The sequence below is a fragment of the Bubalus bubalis genome, chromosome 1 (genome assembly GCF_019923935.1).
Source record: "Bubalus bubalis isolate 160015118507 breed Murrah chromosome 1, NDDB_SH_1, whole genome shotgun sequence".
NCBI lineage: Eukaryota > Metazoa > Chordata > Mammalia > Artiodactyla > Bovidae > Bubalus > Bubalus bubalis.
The window spans coordinates 16309549-16330409 of record NC_059157.1 but is presented as its reverse complement, the minus strand read 5'-3'; the positions used below and the strand labels follow the sequence as shown (position 1 = coordinate 16330409).

Sequence of the window (20861 nt, the reverse complement as noted above, 5' to 3'; positions counted from 1 at the left end):
TGGCGTCCACGGTCTTCTCGCATCGGAATCGGCCGGCTCAGGAGCGGCCTCGCACGAACCCTCAGCGGGGCTGACAGTCCCAAGGCCAGCCGGGGACGAGAACCCGGCGGAACGAGCGTGTGGGCACAGTCCGGGGACTGGCGGCGAGCGTGAACGTCAGACCACCAGGAGCCGCTGTTGCAAGGCCGTGAAATCAGAACTCTCGCGATAGGCGAGACTGGGCTTCGCGGAAGTGATTCTCCGGAAGCAGCATGGCGGCTCCCCTCAATTGATTCGGCTCTACCTGGTGAACTGCTGACGAGATGCAGTCGGACGATGTGAGTCCTGATGCTCTGCCACCCAGGTTTTGCACAGGGTGTCTCACCTGCTTTAGGAGACTCAAGAGCCACCCGTCAGCCTCGTGGGGCTCCGGAAGCGAGGCCTCCAGAGCCCTGATTTCCGAGCGTATGGCTCTCACGTGTCTACCCGGGTCCTTCGGGGTTAAGGGGACCGCTCACCGCCACCTCAGTCCCCGGGTTCGGTGTAAACGGCCCTTGATGCCTCGCAAGGGAGGCTTTTGCATGTGGTCCCTCGGAATTTAGGAGGCGGCGGGGCGAGGGGTGGGTGCCGGCGTGGGGGACGGTATGGTGAGCTTTAGGCACTCAAGTTAAGCGTGCTTTTCATCCACGTGCGCGTTACTCTTCAGCCTGCTTTCCCTGTGTTAGGTTTTTCCTTTACCTTTGCTCCACTCTCTGCCCGCGTCATAATTTTGGAAGCATCCTAGGTTCATTCATTATTTGTATGGAATATACTCAAGCGCCTACAGCGTGCCAGGCGTTGTAGTAATTACTGGCAATTTGGTTGTTATTAAGCCATGCAAAAGACCTCTGCTTTCCTGGAGTTCTGGCAGGGGAGACAGTAAACACGTGAACGAATTAAATACAATTGAAATGTGTAGTACTGCTGTGAAAGAAACACCGGGGTGATAGAGTGATGAGAGACCACTTCGGATCAGAGATTTCTCTGAATAGAAGATATCTAAGCCGAGATCTGAAAGATGAGAAGAAAAGTAATCAATCCAGGCCATAGAACAATATAGTACAAAGATCTGGAGGTAAGAAAGGAATGTGGGAAGGGACATTCGTGTGACTGTGTTACAGGAGTCAAGGGAAGAAAGGTAGTGAAGCTGGGTGTCTTTGAGGGACAAGATCATGTAGAGGTCTTGAAGGAGGTGTTTTAAAGGTTTTAAAGTGACATGACATCTGACTTGCATTTGTGAACATTTCTGTCCTATGAAAGGAGAGAAAGAATGAAAGCAAGGAGACTACAGCGTGATGAAAGTAGGTTCCACTAAGGTAGTACTGGTCATGAAAAGAAGTGGATGGATTTGAGATCTGTTGTATCAGTGTAACTGGCAAGACTTGGTTATGGTGTGATGAGGAGAGGGAAGAAATCAAGGGGCTTTTGGATTTGAACAGGCTGTTCAGTGGTGATTCTGTTTATGGATGTGGGGAAGACTAGGGAAGGTATTCTTTTGAGAGGCGTGGAATTGGAACCTCCATTTGGACCTGCTAATGTGTTCGAGGCCTTTCAGGCAGAAATGTCAAGTAAGCAGCTGGATGTATATACGAATCTGGTGCTTAGAAGTCTGACTAGGAGATGACAGTTTGGGAGTCATCAGCTTTGAGATGATATTTAAAACCACAAGCCAGAATTAGCTCCTGCTTTTCCAATTTCATTTCCTCGTACCTGTTTCCTACCGTCCCTCACCAAACAGGTCCCATAAGGTTCCAAAAATGTTTCGTTCTTTAACAGTTCTTTGTGTTTTTCCCTTTAACTTCTCTAGAGCCCTTTCGCAACTCCTGAAGGTGGCTCACTCAAAGGTTCTCAGGCGCTTATACACCTCTGTTGTGGTATTTAGCAACTACTGCTTCCCGATGTTTTGTATCTTTCTAACTAGATAGAGAACACTCTTTAAGGACTGTACCTTCCTTCATTCAGCATGTGCTTGAGTACCTCCTGTGTGTCAGGACTTTGAAGTGTTAGTGTCTTACGTAACTACTAAGTGTACATTAAATGCCGAATGAATATAGAGCACAAGAGTTAGTGGAAGATAGTAGATGATTTTCCTTGTCCTCAATGAGATAAAATCATGGAATGTATATCTAAAAACCTAGTACTGTGCAGCCTTTCACAATAGATAATGAACATATTAAGTAAAAAAGGAAAGTTACTATTATATATATATATAATATAGTTTATATATACATACTACAAACTCATATTGTTCAAAATATCCATGTAGGCATATTAGTTGGTATAACATACAACTATTTATAAAATACTAATGAAATTGTATCTCTGGGCAGTAAGGTTATGGTTATTGTTAAATTTGTATTTACTTTTCCTGTAAGAATCTGTTATTTGTGTAAAATAACAAATAAATCAGACTATTTTACAAAGCACTTTGTCCTCATTCCTCAGAGACTTTCTCAGTAAAGCAGGGTGCTGCCCTAGGGCATTGTTTTCTTGGATTAATGTGGCGTCTGTTAGGTGAGAGCAATTGCAATGGATTTTACTTTTGTCTTACAGGTTATCTGGGATACACTAGGAAACAAGCAATTTTGTTCCTTCAAAATAAGGTGAGTCTAGATTTTCAGCTTGAACAGAGATTCTTTCAGTTGCCCTCTTGGTAACCCATCTTATAATTTTGGTTCGTTCCCTCTTATTCTAGAACCAAGACTCAGAGTTTCTGCAGAAATGAATACAGCCTGACTGGACTGTGTAATCGGTCATCCTGCCCCCTGGCAAACAGTCAGTATGCCACTATCAAAGAGGAGAAAGGTAACTCCTCAGGTTTAACTTCATGGGAAGTACTCAGCAGCTTTTAAAAGGATGTTCTTTAGTGTCTCTGCAAATAATAATAGAAGTATTTACTGTATCCTGCAGGACAATGCTACTTGTATATGAAGGTTATAGAACGAGCAGCTTTCCCCAGGCGTCTCTGGGAACGGGTAAGACTTGGGGTATTATTTTACCATGACCGTTGATCAACAGCAAAAAGGCCACATGTTTTTCTCCCTTCCTTGACCACATTTATCTTAAACTCCTGGAGTTTAAGGCCTCTAAGAGGCCACATGGGTGTCAGTAACAGTGAAGACCTGATCATTTATCCTTGTTCATCATGCTTCCATTAATCTGTTCGACAGGTCCGGCTTCATAAAAACTATGAGAAAGCACTGGAGCAAATAGATGAAAACCTAATTTACTGGCCCCGTTTCATTCGACACAAATGTAAGCAGAGATTCACCAAGATCACCCAGTACCTAATTCGAATTCGAAAACTTACACTTAAGCGACAGTAAGTATTGATCATTCATTTTTAAGTGTCTTTGCATGCATCATATTATGAAAGCTGAGAGATGGTGAAACCTCTAGAAATGCTTTCTCTTAAGTTCAGCTTTGGGTAATTTTTAATAACATGCTAAGCAGCAGCAGTTTTACCACAAATTAAAATTGTGCTCTTTGATTTTTGCAGGATTTTAAAAGCGTATAGTACAATTTGATTATCCCCTTCCTGTCTGAAAATCAGCTTCAGAAAATTGTCTTTATAACCCTGAGGGAATCCTAAAACTAGAGAATTTAAAGTGAATGTTAAGAACTTCACTCTGGGTTCACTGAAAACTAATTTTGAAAAGTGGTATGAAGTCCACACAGTTAATTGCATGCCTTCTTTAAGGAGTGACAGCCCTAATGCTTTCTCATTGTGACCTGCAGAGAAAGCTAGAGATGTCACTTCTCTAGAAAGTTCTTTTCTTGTAGTTCACAGAAGCGTTAATCTTCAGCATTGTGAATGCCCTTAGAGATCTCAGAATGCCTAAAGAAACAAAAACAGCCATGTATGTGAAACATGTCTGTCAAATATATGTAAAATTGCTTGACTTTATAGCATTATCGAGGATATTTTAGTATATAATCTTGCTATATTGAGGTGAGCCCTACAAAATCAATTCCAGTCCTTTTTTCTTCTCATTTTTTAAATAAAGGAACGTGTTTTCTGATCATGTGTTTTATTTCCCATAGGAGGAAACTTGTTCCATTGAGTAAGAAGGTGGAGCGGAGGGAAAAACGAAGAGAGGTAACTTAGTGTTCTGATAGTCACAACGTCTACACGTTCACTGAAGAGTAGGGATGTGTAAGCAGGGCTCATGAGAACCATTGAGTCACCACTGTCTGTGAACTGTTCACGCCCTGGTAACAGACAACAGTGTTAGCTGCATACGGTATCTGGTATTCTGTATCTGAAGATTATGACTCTCAGAGCTGCATAAAATGTGGGTGCTTCAGGGACATTTGTAATACAAAACAGGAAGAATACCTTCAACAGAGATCCATAGCTCCTTGTCTGAAATTTTTGAGTCAGGGATTTCAGATTTAGAATCCTGTTTTGCCCATCTTATATTTTACATTTTACTCTCAGCTAATTTTGAGTATTCTAGTCACACACACTAGCAGTTGTACAGTGATATATAACAGTGTTTCACTAGATGAATTTATAGTAGGTAGAATTTTTTGAAAAAAACTTTTTTAAGTAGCCTCACGCCAGTCCAGGTAGTATTAGGCCTCTAAATTGAGCACTGTGCTGTGCTTAGTCACTCAGTCGTGTCCGACTCTTTGTGGCCCCGTGGACTGTAGCCCGCCAGGCTCCTGTCCATAGAGATTCTCTAGGCAAGAATACTAGAGTGGGTTGCTGTCTCCTCCTCCAGGGGATCTTCCCAACCCATGGATCGAACCTAGGTCTCCTGCATTGCAGGCATATTCTTTACCGTCTGAGCCACCTGGGAAGCCCAAGAATACTGGAGTGGGTAGCCTATCCCTTCTCCAGGAGGACTTCCCAATCCAGGAATCGAACCAGGGTCTCCCGCATTGTCGGCAGATTCTTTACCACCTGAGCTATCAGAGAAGCCCAAATTGAGCTTTGGGGGTTCTGAAATTGCTGGTAAGGGATTGAGATTATTTGTTTCTCTGAACTAGTCAGTTTTGTTCCTGAAGTAGTCAACAGTGATGGTAATATCATGCCAACCCTGGAAGATCTAGTCAGGAAATTCCAGCCTTTGTGGAAAAGAGCAGTCTCCCTGTCAACCTCATGGGACCTCACTCAGGCTGAACATTCTTAGGCTTTTAAGACCCGGAATTAGGTCTTCCTGACAAGTTCACATTTTCAGTCAGTTTAAGTATTTGCTTTGCTTACCCCACATCCACAAACACGTACCTCATCATTTGTCATATCCTATCAAGAAACAGCTTTAGTAATCTTGATGCTTTTGCTTCCATTAATCACATAGAGTTCTGCATTTCAAGCCTGAGTCATTGGTCTCCAAACTTTTTTGATCACTCCATCAATAAAATTTTTGAACATTTGCTCCCCAATATATTATTTGCAAATGTTATTATACATGTACACTTGTGCTGTAGATATATTTAAATAATAGTTTGTGATGTAGTGAAGATCTGGTTCTCAGCAAAGTAAAATTTGCCTCTAAGGGCTGTCATTAGGTGATAGAGCTCAAAGACCGAAAGGAGGGTATTGTTGAGTGCCTGCATTTCGTACTTGCTGTTCACTTTTCATTCTCCACCACCAGTTATGCAGACACCTTTGTTTAAATGTGGCTAGCGAGTTTTCATCTTCCTTGTCAAAACTTTAAAAACTTCTTTATATTACATACCACTGACAGCCATTTGTTATCTTAGAAAATGTTGACAAATCTGAACGATATGTGTGTGTGTGTGTGTGTGTGTGAGAAAAATGCATGGTTCTTTAAGTTCTGAGACTCAAGTGCTAAACCATTAAATAACCAGCATATATAACTACTGCCTATCTTATTGCAAACTATTCACTATCATCTATAGAGCCACGTAACCAAGCAAACTTAACCAAATAGCTGTATGCTACAAGAATCTGAATGAGATCACCACTTTCATACTCTTTGTGTAGCATTTTAAAGAAAAAATATTTACAGAAGTTTTGAGCATTTCTTTCCTACATCTCAGTAGATCACCTTTGAGGTGTAAGCACCCACTTTAGAGAAAAATGTAGAACATCACAATAACCTCTTCACTGCTCTGTGAGCCCCCATCCCCTCTGTAACTGATCCTATGCACTATTCATTCTAACACAGCTTCAGAGTGTAAGGCTAACATCCTCTGAGATTTCTACTATCATCTTAATGCAGTCTTTGGGGAAAAAGGTAGATTGAGGCTACATTTTGGTTTTTATGTTTCAGTTTTGTAAAGGCAGAGATACCATGTATCATCACCTGTAAGAAATCACTAAAGGAAGAGATTTTGTTCAAGTACATTTGATTTACAGTATTGTGTTAATTTCTGCTGTACAGCAGTGCTTCAGTTACACATATATTCTTTTTCTTTATGGTTTATCACAGGATGTTTAATATAGTTCCCTGATTTATACAGTAGGAGAAGGAAGAGATTTTTTTATCTTCTTTTCTAACATGTTGTGTCTATGGCTTTAGAAAATGTAAATGAGTGACGGTCGCTGTTCCTTTTTTGCAGCTTTTATAGCCTTGCTTCAGGATTGCTAATTTTCTGAAATATTTAAGTGTTCATATACCAGTTTGCTTTATCAGACTCTTAGAATTTAATTTAGAAATCTATTCATAAAACCGTAGGAATTTTTTAAGTCGAAAGATTTCCAAGGTTTGAAAAGGAAAAAAAATATCTATCTGGTTAGACAGGCAGAAGTTCCTGTTACAGGAAGAGGGAAAAGGCGATTACATCTTTCACATAAAAACTTGGTTTCTTCCCTTCTACAGGCTGAACAATGAGTACTAATAAAGTAAATGGGTTTGTTCTTTTTCTCTTATAGGAAAAGGCATTAATAGCTGCTCAGCTGGACAATGCCATCGAAAAAGAGTTGCTGGAGAGACTGAAACAGGATACGGTGAGAAAGCTAGAAACTTTGGGGTACCGATTTTATTTTTTAGGTGGTAATATGCTAGGAGATATGGAACTAGTTGGAAATGGGATTTATTTTTAAAGATGTTAGAAAGAGCCTTACCTCGATTTTATTCCTGGAATAAAGTAAGTATCATTTTATAAAATAAGTACAAGCTCTGGCTTGTAATGCAAGCATGTAAACCACTGCAGTTAACCCGTTTGGAGGCCTTTCCTTTTTTGCCATTATTCCCAACTCCTCCTCCAAACACAGCAATTCCAGGTCTCTAAAAAGCCACACAGCTTTGATCCTCCTGCTTATTCATCCTAGTCTTTTAAGGTTCTTTAAAATGAATTTTTATTCTCTTTTGAAAAATGAATGTCACTTAAAGATACAACATGAATACAATATGCTTTTTAAACCTTATTTCCCCTTTGTTGGTAAAACTACATTTGTTTCAATCCATGAGTTTTATATACTACTAAATTTTAACTGATCTGGCGTCCGTCCTTGATAGAAGTTACCAGTTTGGTATTAACTGCTGATTATTTAAATGTCATATATGGGTTTTTTAAAGACACCACTGGCTCTAGGCTTGAATATAATATAGTACTATTACTTATCAAACTAAATGTTCTTAATCACTGAGAAAAATAATATGCTGGTTGGACAGTGGTCTTGAAGCACACGGTCAAACGTGGCGAAAGCTGACCCGTGTTTCTTTTCTTCAGTACGGTGACATCTACAACTTCCCCATCCACGCCTTCGACAAGGCCCTGGAACAGCAGGAGGCAGAGAGTGACTCTTCGGATGCTGAGGAAAAAGATGATGAAGAAGATGAAGAAGTAAGCTTTGTGTTTTTGCTCTGTCAAGCAGTAATCTGTAGGATTAGGTCTATTTTTATGTAATAGAGAATATCATTTTCAGTTCCCTAACCAAAAAATAGTTAGCTGGCCACTCATTTCCTATCATTTTTTATTAATTTGTTTCAGTAGTGGCTTCTTTGTTCTCCAGGTTCAGCCAATAAACCACATGTTGACAATTTAATCTTACTTGCTGCTGCTGCTGCTAAGTCGCTTCAGTCATGTCCGACTCTGTGCAACCTCATAGATGGAAGCCCACCAGGCTCCCCTGTCCCTGGGATTCTCCAGGCAAGAACACTGGAGTGGGTTGCCATTTCCTTCTCCAATGCATGAAAGTGAAAAGTGAAAGGGAAGTCGCTCAGTCGTGTCCGACTCTTAGCGACCCCATGGATGGCAGCCTAACAGGCTCCTCCGTCCATGGGATTTTCCAGGAAAGAGTACTGGAGTGGGGTGCCATTGCCTTCTCCGTAATCTTACTTAGTAGCCTTCTAAAATTTTTCCTGCAAGGTGACAAAGAGTCCTTATTGCCTTAGGGAACATAACATTAAGGAACCTACTGAAATTTACCAAGGGTTTAATCTTACTGTTACTATACAGGAAGTACTTAAGTGATAGTATTTTTGGGAAAGGGCAGATTTAACAAATTGATTTGCAGGAGACTCACATAGGGACACAGGTATACTTTTCCTATTAGTAATCTAGTTTTTAATATTTGAAATGAATAGTTTTAGTTGAATGTATAAAGAATTGTTTGTTCCTATATACTGATTTTAACTGGTTAAAATGAGGCTGTTTTATCTCTGATGATTTAAATCAGGCATGAGAATTGATATCCCTAAAGAAAAAAGTTGATTTGGTTGCCTAGTAACCATTCTCTCATTGTGTTTTTGTTACTGATATACTTACCAAAGAATACAACTAGATGTCTAAGCTGAATTCTCATTATGTATCTTGAACCTAATGGTTAGTTTTATTTTAGGATGTGGGAAAAAGAGAGTTTGTGGAAGATGATGAAGTGGATGAGAGTGACATAAGTGATTTTGAGGTGAGGTTCATGGGTAAAAAACTGTCCTTTGGCTTCAACCAAAAATGGGGGGTGGAGGTTCAGATCACACAGAATAGGTAAATTATCTAATTGTAGTTCTAAATAGAACAGAGACAGGAGTTTGGGGAATAAATCTAGTGTCTTCTTTTTTTTCCCCCTTCACGTGTTAGGATATGGATAAACTGGATGCCAGCAGTGATGATCAGGATGATAAATCCTCCAGTGAAGAAGAAGAAAAAACCCTTGATGCCAAACACAAAGGCAAAACACCTCTGAAAGGGCCTTTGAGGAGGAAAAGAGCCTACGTAGAGATAGAGTATGAGCATGAGACAGAGCCCATGGCCAAGGCCAAAACCACGTGATTTCCCTTCAGACATTTGTAAATAGGACTGAACACTTTCCTTTTTTACATCTTAAACACATAACACTTCTGGGTTTTGCTCTTCATCTTATTTTTTAACACAATATTTGTGTTTTTAATATTTATGCTAGTTTTGTGTGGCAAAAAATCTGGGAGGGAATGGACAAAGGCCTAAATTGTGAATATTTTTATAGCATTGTTACATGACATGTGCTGAAGTAACAGCTTGAGCCCAAGAAGCATAAGGGATGAGTCTGTGGGTATAAATATTTCTAAATTTAAATGTTACCCACTCACCCCTGTTTCCTTGGCATCCTCCCCCTTGCAGGCCTCCCCCACCCCTTTATTTAGAAATGTCCAGATTCCATTTGTTCATATTCTCCTTTCCCTACTTCTGTGGGAGTTAAAAAGAAAGAAGGCAAGAGAAGGTCTAAGTTATAATGTTTAGTATAAATATACCTTTTGCCTGAAATAATTCCATTTAAAACAACTGGAAGAGAAAGAAAATCCTTTCCTCTTCAGGAAAGTAATACAAGTCTTAAGTTGCATTGCAGGGAGCTCCTTCAGAAAGCTGCTGCACTCTTCGGATGCAGTTCCCCACCTGACTGTCTTCACAGCTGCGGGGGATTTTAGCCAGGAGACCCTGAAACGTGAAACCAAACAGGCTTGTTTTGATTGTTACTTCACCTTGGTGGTTCTTCCTTGGTATCAGACTCAAAGAAGGAAAGGACTGATGACACTAGGGCAGTTCACGAACTGGTGTTAACGCTGGGAACTGGAAATGTCCTCCTGGCTCACGAAGCAGCAGCCTTCTACCAGCCAGGATGAAGCAGATTAGATCTAGGGCTTGAAAACTGCTTGAGGTTAAAAAGCCAAGATGAATATAGTATCCCTCAATATTTTTAGGATGTTAATTTCTTTTTGTGCTGCCTGTAACTGTAAATTGAAGATTTTGAGACAATGATTTATAAATTATGTATATGTGGACACACAGCTGTTATATGCGATGGCTTGGAAAAGTAAACTTCTGTGGAATATGAGACCAAAGGAAGAATTCCCAAATGGATAAATAAAGTATGTGGAAAACATCATTGCTTCTGAAAAACTGGAAACATCTCTGTTACCTGAATTACTTACTCTACCTAAATTATTCCTTGGTGGATGACAGACCATTATTTTAACTTTCTCTCTTCATTCAGACCACTAGAAGAGAATTTCCATTTTGCAGTCTTGATCATGATCTTTTTGCCCATTCTCTGTCCTAGCTCCAGAAGCATCCACTGATCCTCTTCCCTTTTCATCTAAAAAGTTCTGAATAGCTTTAAAGGGAGAATAAGGTATTGATCAAACTCTGCTGAAGGCTAAAAGACTCAGAGGTAGAGACTTGAACCTTCCATGTCCAATTACAGACTTGGTCAGGCACAAAACTATCACAGAAATGGCCTGAGGATGTCGAGGCCTAACCGAAACCGAGCGGTGGACTGTCCCTTACCTTCACCCGTCCCGAAGCACAGCGGTCCAGGAGAATCAGGCAGTCGGTGGCCTCTTCTAACAAGGCGCTCTTAACACACTCAGGTGTGAGGCTTGAATCCCTTGCTACATCACATATCAGTTTCAACAGAGCCTTCAGTAAGACCACAAGTCTACAGGAGACTCTGGAATCAAGAAGAAACATGGTATTCATACTCTGAATCAGGATATTAAAACCGAAAAAGGCACCTGGGATATGAAAGCCCTCATTTCATAAAGGAAGGAACTGAAGTCCAAGTTTAAGACCATAGAGCTGGAAGCAGAATGAGACCAGACTCCAGATTTCTGAACTCCAAGCCTGTTGATTTTCTCTACAGCACACTGCCCACACACCCTGACACGCTGTCCTGCCCAAGAACACCTGGTTGCCCTCCAGAAGTTCGTGGTTTTACTGTTAGGAAACAGCCCTCCTGAAAAGGGAGAACTGGGCCCTCCCTACCAGGGGCCTATACTTTTGGCCAGAGAACAGGAAACGGCACACAGTTCTTTAGCTTGGATGTGGTCTTAGGCCTGAAGGTTAAAGATACAGTGAGGGAAATAAGCTTGGCTTCTGAGAATTCAGTGTTGATTTAACTTTTCTGTCACTTTAATGCTAGATCCTAGATTACCACCAGTTAGGCCCTGTCTCTATTTACTTCTGCTTTGCCTTTCTAAACATTTTTATGATGATGATTACATAAAATCGTAAATGCGCTTAATGCCACTGAATCATACACTTGAAAATGGTAAATTTTATGTATTTTTTAACCACAATAAACTAAAAAGCCCTAAGGAAGCTGAAAATTTTAACCTGTAGTGTGAAAATAAAAATAAACCACATTTCTGGGCAGAAATGTGACTGGGAGAAGAAAAGTTTACATCTTTCATCGTGATCTGAAAACCATTAAGTGGTTTCCAATAACGTGGGTGCTATTCAGCACTTCACCTGTCTTCTTTCAACACAGTCAGTCCCCAGACCTCTCCCCCTCCATATTCACATTTGTTTTCTGACCTCTCCACATTTTCTTGACTTCTGCTTAGTATCAGTATTGATTCAATTTCATTCATCCATCTATTCCAGTCACTTCTGAAATATCTATGTACTTGGTACTGGGCTTTCCCTGGTGGCTCAGTAGTAGAGAATCCGCCTGTCAATGCAGGAGCCTTGGGTTCAGTCCCTGGCTCAGGAGGATTCCCTGGGTTGGGAAGATCCTCTGGAGAAGGAAATGGCAACCCACTCCAGTATTCCTGCCTGGAAAATCCCATGGACAGAGGAGCCTGGCAGGCTACAGTCCATGGGGTTGCAAAAGAGTCAGACACGACTTAGTGACTAAACAGGTTCTGAGTAAATTTTGGAGTTCTCGGTATCCTAAAGTGATCTTCCATCTTCCTGGAGCTTAGAATTCAGCAGAGGAGAGAGTAAGTAAATAAATGCAACCTGGGTACAAATGTGATTCTGGAGTACATTATAAGGAGATGAGAGAATACAGTTCAGAACAGACACATAGGTGTTGCTAAGATACTGGGACTCGTGCCCAATTAAGTCTTGTTATTTCATTCAGACTCACTAGAAAAAGCCCTGATACTGGGAAAGACCGAAGGCAAAAGGAGCATGGGGTGGCAGAGAATGAAATGGTTAGATAGCATCACTGATTCAACAGACAAGAGTTTGAACAAACTATGGGAGACAGTAAATGACAGGGAAGCCTGGGATGCTTCAGTCCATGGGGTTGTAAAGAGTCGGACACAACTAAGGAACTGAACGTTTCCTTCAAGACAGCCTTTTGCAGACTCAATGTGTTTGGGTTCCAGCTTGCTGTTCAAGACACCTCCCTTGAGCCAGAGCTGGAATGCTAAGCAAAGGTATCCCAAATCAGCATTCTCCTGATCACACATGTTCAATGATGTGCTGGAAGTGCTCTGTTCTCAATGAGACCTAAGAAACCTAAGGGTGAACCAAGTCAAGTATGTCTACTGTAGCACTGCTCAACAGCCTTAAGATTCTAACAGGCCTTATAGGATGTCCACCTGAAGGAACTGAGTGTATCTCTTGTCAATGCCACTTCCACAGTTTAAAGTCCAACTGGTACGGGAAAATGGAAGGTATTCCATCTGTACAACATGTCCTTAATACTTTGTACTGGGGAGTATGGGTGGAGTTTTGCCCCTGAGCACACCTGACTGCTGGCTGTCATACCTGGGCCAAGTATACTGCAGGAGAAGTTTTAGGGTTTCCAGTGTCTTCAATCTGGCCTCCTCCTCGGGTCCATCATATACCTCCAAGTAACCAATGATGACTCGCTCCAGCCTTTTCAAGTGCCGGACAGTTAAGATCCCCAACCTAATGACAACAGAGAAGATGCGATGAAGAGTGAAGTTGAGGAGTATGGCCAGACCCAGCTGCTCAGACTCACCTTTTCACAAAAGCTGGTAGGTTTCTCGCGTAAGTCCTGCGTAAGAGAAGGCGGTGCTCGGGCTCCATGTGCGTCAGGATCAACTGCAGGACCTCGTCACAGTGAGTGGTGGGTCGGGCCCCATCTCCCTTCCAGTGCTGGGCTTTCTCCAGGATGGGGAATAAATCCAGCAGACACAGGAGCACAGCCTAGGAGGAAGTAAGAGAAAGGAGCTGTAGTTCACCAGTCGGTAGTCATAACACTCAATGATTTCTCTTGCAACTTCCACTCATCTACCATCCTCAGTGTCCATGTCATAGAATCCTAAAAGATGCTAGTAATAATAATACATTACGTGTTATGTATTACTTTATATTTTCAAACTTTTTAAACATTCTTTATTTCCATCAGACAGTCTCAAGTTAAAATCTCCTAGGACTGTTCTTCGGAGAAGGCAATGGCACCCCACTCCAGTACTCTTGCCTGGAGAATCCCATAGGCGGAGGAGCCTGGTGGGCTGCAGTCCATGGGGTTGCAGAGTCTGACACAACTGAGCGACTTGACTTTCACTTTTCACTTTCATGCATTGGAGAAGGAAATGGCAACCCACTCCAGTGTTCTTGCCTGGAGAATCCCAGGGACGGGGGAGCCTGGTGGGCTGCTGTCTGTGGGGTCGCACTGAGTTCGACACGACTGAAGCGACTTAGCAGCAGCAGCAGCAGGACTGTTCTTTGCTAATCTATAGAATGGAGCAGGGCCAAGACTTTAATCCAGAATTTAGGAGTCTCAGTCTATTGTCACTAAATACCTAAGTTGATAGTTACAAGTATAATATCTACTATAAGACCTCTCCCAAACAGAATCTAAGATGACTCTATTTGTATCCACTTTTGACCTCCCTCTCTGAAGTTTCAGTGTCCATGCAATCCCTTTTAGCTCTCCCGGGATCTTTGTTTCTCTTACTTTCTAACCACCATTCCAAGAGCCCTAACCTTCCTGTCTTTTAGGATAGCCTAGATTCTCAAAATCTAAAATAATATTTTAAAAAGAAAGGGGCAGGCTGAGGTAGGAGGAGGGAGAATATCTGGCCTAAAATAAGAAACAAGGTTATTTCTAACTCTAATTTTATGTAACTTCTTGACTTCAGAATGGTCTTGGCACCCTTCCCCACACAATATCCCCCAGAAATTCTAATTCATTCTTTATAAGCAAATATCACCTTACCAGATCCTCTTCAGATCAGATCAGATCAGATCAGTCGCTCAGTCATGTCCGACTCTTTGCGACCCCATGAATCGCAGCACGCCAGGCCTCCCTGTCCATCACCAACTCCCGGAGTTCACTGAGAAGCACGTCCATCGACAGTGATGCCATCCAGCCATCTCGTCCTCTGTCGTCCCCTTCTCTTCTTGCCCCCAATCCCTCCCAGCATCACAGTCTTTTCCAGTGAGTCAACTCTTCACATGAAGTGGCCAAAGGACTGGAGTTTCAGCTTTAGCATCATTCCTTCCAAAGAAATCCCAGGGCTGATCTGCTTCAGAATGGACTGGTTGGATCTCCTTGCAGTCCAAGGGACTCTCAAGAGTCTTCGGTGCTCAGCATCAATTCTTCGGTGCTCAGCCTTCTTCTCAGTCCAACTCTCACATCCATACATGACCACCGGAAGAACCATAGCCTTGACTAGACGAACCTTTGTTGGCAAAGTAATGTCTCTGCTTTTCAATATGCTATCTAGGTTGGTCATAACTTTCCTTCCAAGGAGTAAACGTCTTTTAATTTCATGGCTGCAGTCACCATCTGTAGTGATTTTGGAGCCCAGAAAAATAAAGTCTGACACTGTTTCTACTGTTTCCCCATCTATTTCCCATGAAGTGGTGGGACCGGATGCCATGATCTTCGTTTTCTGAATGTTGAGCTTTAAGCCAACTTTTTCACTCTCCTCTCTCACTTTCATCAAGAGGCTTTTGAGTTCCTCTTCACTTTCTGCCATAAGGGTGGTGTCATCTGCATATCTGAGGTTATTGATATTTCTCCCGGCAATCTTGATTCCAGCTTGTCTTTCTTCCAGTCCAGCATTTCTCATGATGCACTCTGCATATAAGTTAAATAAACAGGATGACAATATACAGGCTTGACGAACTCCTTTTCCTATTTGGAACCAGTCTGTTGTTCCATGTCCAGTTCTAACTGTTGCTTCCTGACCTGCATTCCCATCTCTTTCAGAATTTTCCACAGTTTATTGTGATCCACACAGTCAAAGGCTTTGGCATAGTCAATATAGCAGAAATAGATGTTTTTCTGGAACTCTTGCTTTTTCCATGATCCAGCGGATGTTGGCAATTTGATCTCTGGTTCCTCTGCCTTTTCTAAAACCAGCTTGAACATCAGGAAGTTCACAGTTCACATATTGCTGAAGCCTGGCTTGGAGAATTTTGAGCATTACTTTACTAGCGTGTGAAATGAGTGCAATTGTGCAGTAGTTGAGCATTCTTTGGCATTGCCTTTCTTTGGGATTGGAATGAAAACTGACCTTTTCCAGTCCTGTGGCCACTGCTGAGTTTTCCAAATTTGCTGGCATATTGAGTGCAGCACTTTCACAGCATCATCTTTCAGGATTTGGAATAGCTCAACTGGAATTCCATCACCTCCACTAGCTTTGTTCGTAGTGATGCTTTCTAAGGCCCACTTGACTTCACATTCCAGGATGTCTGGCTCTAGATCAGTGATCACACCATCGTGATTATCTGGGTCGTGAAGATCTTTTTTGTACAGTTCTTCTGTGTATTCTTGCCATCTCTTCTTAATATCTTCTGTTTCTGTTAGGTCCATACCATTTCTGTCCTTTATCGAGCTCATCTTTGCATGAAATGTTCCTTTGGTATCTCTGCTTTTCTTGAAGAGATCCCTAGTCTTTCCCATTCTGTTGTTTTCCTCTATTTCTTTGCATTGATCACTGAAGAAGGCTTTCTTCTCTCTTCTTGCTATTCTTTGGAACTCTGCATTCAGATGTTTATATCTTTCCTTTTCTCCTTTGCTTTTCACTTCTCTTCTTTTCACAACTATTTGTAAGGCCTCCCCAGACAGCCATTTTGCTTTTTTGCATTTCTTTTCCATGGGGATGGTCTTGATCCCTGTCTCCTCTACAATGTCACGAACCTCCGTCCATAGTTCATCAGGCACTCTCTATCAGATCTAGTCCCTTAAATCTATTTCTTACTTCCACTGTATAATCATAAGGGATTTGATTTAGGTCATACCTGAATGGTCTAGTGGTTTTCCCTATTTTCTTCAATTTAAGTCTGAATTTGGCAATAAGGAGTTCATGGTCTGAGCCACAGTCAGCTCCTGGTCTTGTTTTTGCTGACTGTATAGAGCTTCTCCATCTTTGGCTGCAAAGAATATAATCAATCTGATTTCAGTGTTGACCATCTGGTGATGTCCATGTATAGAGTCTTCTCTTGTATTGTTGGAAAAGGATGTTTGTTATGACCAGTGCATTTTCTTGGCAAAACTCTATTAGTCTTTGCCCTGCTTCATTCCATATTCCAAGACCAAATTTGCCTGTTACTCCAGGTGTTTCTTGACTTCCTACTTTTGCATTCAAAAACACCCCAATACCACCAAACCTCGTTAGCTGCCTATTGCTAAACACCTACCGCATTCTATACAAACCTCTTTTAATAGATTACTCTGTACTGTATTTATATTTACAGTATATATATTTACATAAATGTGTCTGCAAAGGATTTCTTAAAGCCAGAATGCCTGACTCATTCAATCTTGGAACCTACAATGGTAACTCAGTGGTTACACATAATAGGTTACACACAATAGGTACTCAGTGTACTGGATGAAACAGCAAGTGACAGTTACCCAACATACAAAGAGTTCCCCGTGTCTGTACTGATATAAAAGCAGCCCAGAAGGAAGGACACTTAATAAAAACAGAACTTACTCGGGAGTTCCCTGGTGGTCCAGTGGTTAGGATTCTGCACTTCCACTGCTGGGGCCAGGGTTTAAGCCCTGGTAGGGGGAACAAAGATCCTAAAAACCATGTGGCTAAAAAGAAAAAAAATGGAGGCAGAGGGAAGAAAGATCCCATCTTTCTCTCTTGTTCATAAATAGGTGAGAGACTACAAAAAATAATTTTTTGAAACTAGAACTTTTTCAGACATAAAACTGCCCCCAAGTGATATATAATTGACCCAGATGAAGCCATTTTCACTCGCCATTTGCTATCCCCATTTTCTTTTTTTAAATGTATTTATTTTTGACTGTGCTGGACCTTTGCTGCTGCTCAAGGGCTTTCTCTAGTTGCAGACTGCAAGACTGCTCTTTGTTGCAGCAAACTCACTTTTCAATGAGGCTGAGCTTTCTTGTTGCAGAGCACGGGCTCTAGGTGCATTGGCTTCAGTAGCTCCAGCCCACAGGCTCTAGAGCGCAGGCTCAGGGACTGTGGCACAGGGGCTTAGGTGCTCTGCAGCATGTGGGATCTTCCTGGGCGAGGGATCGAACCTGTGTCCCCTGCATTGGCAGGCAGACTCCTGACCACTGTACCACCAGGGAAGTCCAGCTATCCCTGTATTTTCAACTTGTTAGTGGCTCTCAGTTATCATCCCCACCTTCCAAGAAGAGAAAAATGCTACCAACTATTATTCACATAATGCCACCTTCTACTCAAATTTGAAAGCGTAGACTTACCGTTATGAGCAAATCTTACAATTACCTGAATGAGGTGGTGTTCCCGTGCGTACAGGTGGTTGAAAAGGGCGTGGTAGAGGACCTGAGCCCTGTTGTACTGCAGCAAATCAGCAGCTGGCTGCAATCAGACAAATTACCCAATTAAAGCTTCCCAAGGTTGGCACAATGTTGATAAATTTTGAGACTGAACATGGTATGTGGGTTACACTACTCTGTGTATATTTCAAAAGCTCATAATACACAGAAGCAAAAAAGTTTCCTTGAGTAATAGCTTACACATTTGGGTATAATCCCTTTCAGCTTCTGAATTTTTTGTTCCTTGAAAGTCAGTTGTTGATTAGTCAAAGTCTGGTTCTTCAGTCTGACAATGGTCTGTGTTTCTTATATATATCACCTCTGAGATACAAGCTACTTGTATTCTTGCCTGGGAGATCCCGTGGACAGAGGAGCCTGGCAGGCTATGGTGTACGGGATCACAAAGAGTTGGACACAACTGAGAGACTTTCACTTCACCTCACAAGCTTCTAGGTTGGTAGAGGAAAATATAGGCAAAAATATAAATTACTGAATTGAGTCACATAACAGCATTAATAGTTAATAAAAGATATAAATACAAGCAACAATAAATTGGTGATATCGTGAATGAGGAATGGCCAAGACTCAGTCTGTGCCATCAATACACATGCCAGGGAGCAGAGGTCACTCACCACATTAAGCACAATGTGATGGAGGCAGTGGACACCCAGGATTTTGTTTTCAGTCTGATAGTCATCTGAGATGAGCAATGATGGAGGAAGTATTCTTTCCAGATGTTGGCTCAGCCAGGGTCGAGGGACCTTTTGCAGAGTCCATGAGAAAACATATTTGGTGGCTGGGTTATTCTTCCAGGAGTCCCTAAATGGAAATGTGAAACCACATTAAGTGACATGGTGTCCTGGTGAAGCGCAAATGTATTTTCTTGGACTTGAAAAAAAAAGTCCTACATAAGATAACTCGATGTTATAACATACATTTTTAAGATTTGGATCAAAGTAACTTACAGAATTTACACTAAATACATTTATTACCCAGGGCTCTGGGCCTAAAGCATATCCAAGGAGAAGTAGGCAGTTACAGCCACAGCTATGTAAAGAATCTGTGGTGGTGGTGGTGGTGGTTACAGTGAGAAAGTCTTGAGAAGGGAGAGAGGTGGAAAGGAAGTGCCTTCAGTAACATTATTATTATTACTATAAGGGAGCAAATGATTCAACATTCAAACAGCAATTTATAACTTATAAAGTGAGTTTATATACATTACTCAACCAATCTTCAAATACAGTCTAACAGGTAATGTTATCTTTATATTACAAACAATGAAACTGGTCCTATTCCAAAGCAATGAAAACCAGCACTAGACTGCCTCAAAACTGTCTTTTAACTCCATTGTTGTTGTTGTTGTTGTTGTTTAGTTGTTGTGTCCGACTCTGCAACCCCATGGACTGTAGCCCGCCAGGTTCCTCTGTCCATGGGACTTCCTAGGCAAGAAAACTGGAGTTGGCTGACATTTCCTTCTCCAGATCTTTTCCACCCAGGGATCGAACCTGTGTCTTCTGCGTCTCCTGCACTGGCAGGCGGATTCTTTACCACTGAGCCACCAAACATCACTACCACATCTAATAAACAGCGATGAGTTTCAATAGTTTAAATTTAAACCTTACCTTTAAATCTCCAACTCCCTAACCCCACCTAACTAAACAAAGTTAAGTCTAAATAAATGGGACAGAACTTCCAATTGCAGGGCAGTCGTCAGGAGGACTGGAAAATCGAGTCCGAAGACCTGGGTTCTAATGTCGAATTTGCCACTACCTACTTAATGTCATTTATAGCAAATCACAATCTTTCTGGGCCTTAAGAGACCTGCTATTAAACGCCCTCATCTTAGTGATGAAAAAACAAGACTCCTTTGAGCTCTAGCCTTCTAAAATATTAGGCTGATGCTCAAGTTGATGGCCTTTATTGGCAAGAGTACTCACTTATTCAAATCGGGTTTGAGAAGCCCCATGATCGCAGTAAATCTCCCTTTCTCGTCTTCATTTTCTCCGTGGAGGAATCCAGCCACAGAACCACACTCAGTGACCTGAAGCAATAAGGCGAGCACCTGTCCAGCGACCTCTTGAGATCTTGGGCTGGTCCACGGTTGCTCCAAGCTGTGTGTGACTGCAAAAATATAGATGGGTCCTGCCAAGGGACGGAGGCTTGTCTTCCATGCAGGGCAAACCAAGGAATTCTTGGCGGCCTCGACCTTCCTCAAGAGCTTAAGAAACAGTAACGCAACTGCCGCCGCTTTCTCCGCCACGTCGGGGTGGCGGTCACCTCTCCCTTCCGGCTCCTCGGCAGGGGCTGCATACTTCCCTAGGGCTTTTGCCACCTGCCCCAGCATCTCAGGCATTCCACGGAGCGAGGCGTCACTCCCTTCAAATAACCGATCACATTCTTTAGCTTCGAGCAGAGCAGCGAGGTCCTCAAGAGCTGCACTTCTGGCCTTGCCCCGTCGGGATTCCTGGCCGGCAAACTGGTGCAAGATCTGGGAGAAGGCCTGCCCGAGGGCGGAGGAAGACCATGCTCCGGGCAAGGAAGAACCCTCCCAAGGTGGGGATTCCCGAGGGCCGTGAGGCTCCATCCCTCAGACCGAGAACGCGGACGGAAGTGGCCGGGGATCCGCTACAGAGCGGGAGGAAAGATCACTTCGGGGCCTGGGATTCTCGAAAAGCACAGAAAAAAAATTTTTTTTTTCAAATAAAACGGTGAGACGTCTAGGAGGACCGCGGGGAGAGACGGTCTAACCGGCAGAAGAGTAAAGATATAAAGGAAAAGATGCGGGGAAGAGGTCTCTCTGGAAGTAACAGAGTCTGATTCCCAAAATGGAGGGGTAAGTTACTCTTGCCTTTCTGAAGACTTAAAAAAAAAAAAAGAGTTTTAAGAAATAAACTCTATACGCACGACATTCGCAAGGCCACTGTTACCTGAAGCCCTTGCGACGCGCCTGGGCGTGTCAGGATCCGACTCAGCCAACGTC

At 42.2% G+C, this 20861-nt stretch overlaps 2 protein-coding genes across 2 annotated transcripts; one reads left to right on the top strand and one right to left on the bottom strand.

Moving 5' to 3' along the window:
* The first annotated feature begins 225 nt into the window (after window positions 1-225).
* On the top strand, window positions 226-10294 carry MAK16 (MAK16 homolog). The gene is made up of 10 exons (XM_006078994.4): window positions 226-317; window positions 2572-2621; window positions 2714-2823; window positions 2929-2993; window positions 3189-3340; window positions 4063-4117; window positions 6866-6940; window positions 7666-7779; window positions 8777-8842; window positions 9013-10294. Exons 1-10 carry the CDS (start codon window positions 303-305, stop codon window positions 9202-9204), a joined length of 894 nt encoding a protein of 297 aa, XP_006079056.3. The 5' UTR covers window positions 226-302; the 3' UTR covers window positions 9205-10294.
* Window positions 9633-20814, bottom strand: TTI2 (TELO2 interacting protein 2). The gene is made up of 7 exons (XM_044933955.2): window positions 19819-20814; window positions 18514-18700; window positions 17832-17924; window positions 13127-13314; window positions 12910-13053; window positions 10696-10858; window positions 9633-9846 (listed from the first exon to the last, which is right to left on the bottom strand). Exons 1-7 carry the CDS (start codon window positions 20463-20465, stop codon window positions 9742-9744), a joined length of 1527 nt encoding a protein of 508 aa, XP_044789890.2. The 5' UTR covers window positions 20466-20814; the 3' UTR covers window positions 9633-9741.
* Between the last annotated feature and the right edge of the window lie 47 nt (window positions 20815-20861).

Bases quoted from the DNA above. Each gene is read 5' to 3' on its own strand.
- TTI2 (XM_044933955.2), bottom strand. From the start codon at position 20,465: ATGGAGCCTCACGGCCCTCGGGAATCCCCACCTTGGGAGGGTTCTTCC. The intron at 18,701-19,818 runs GTGAGTACTCTT...ATTTCCATTTAG, and splicing joins CTCAAACCCGATTTGAATAA to GGACTCCTGGAAGAATAACC. The intron at 17,925-18,513 runs GTGAGTGACCTC...GTCTGATTGCAG, and splicing joins ATCACATTGTGCTTAATGTG to CCAGCTGCTGATTTGCTGCA.
- MAK16 (XM_006078994.4), top strand. The intron at 4,118-6,865 runs GTAACTTAGTGT...TTTCTCTTATAG, and splicing joins GGAGGGAAAAACGAAGAGAG to GAAAAGGCATTAATAGCTGC. The intron at 6,941-7,665 runs GTGAGAAAGCTA...TCTTTTCTTCAG, and splicing joins AGAGACTGAAACAGGATACG to TACGGTGACATCTACAACTT.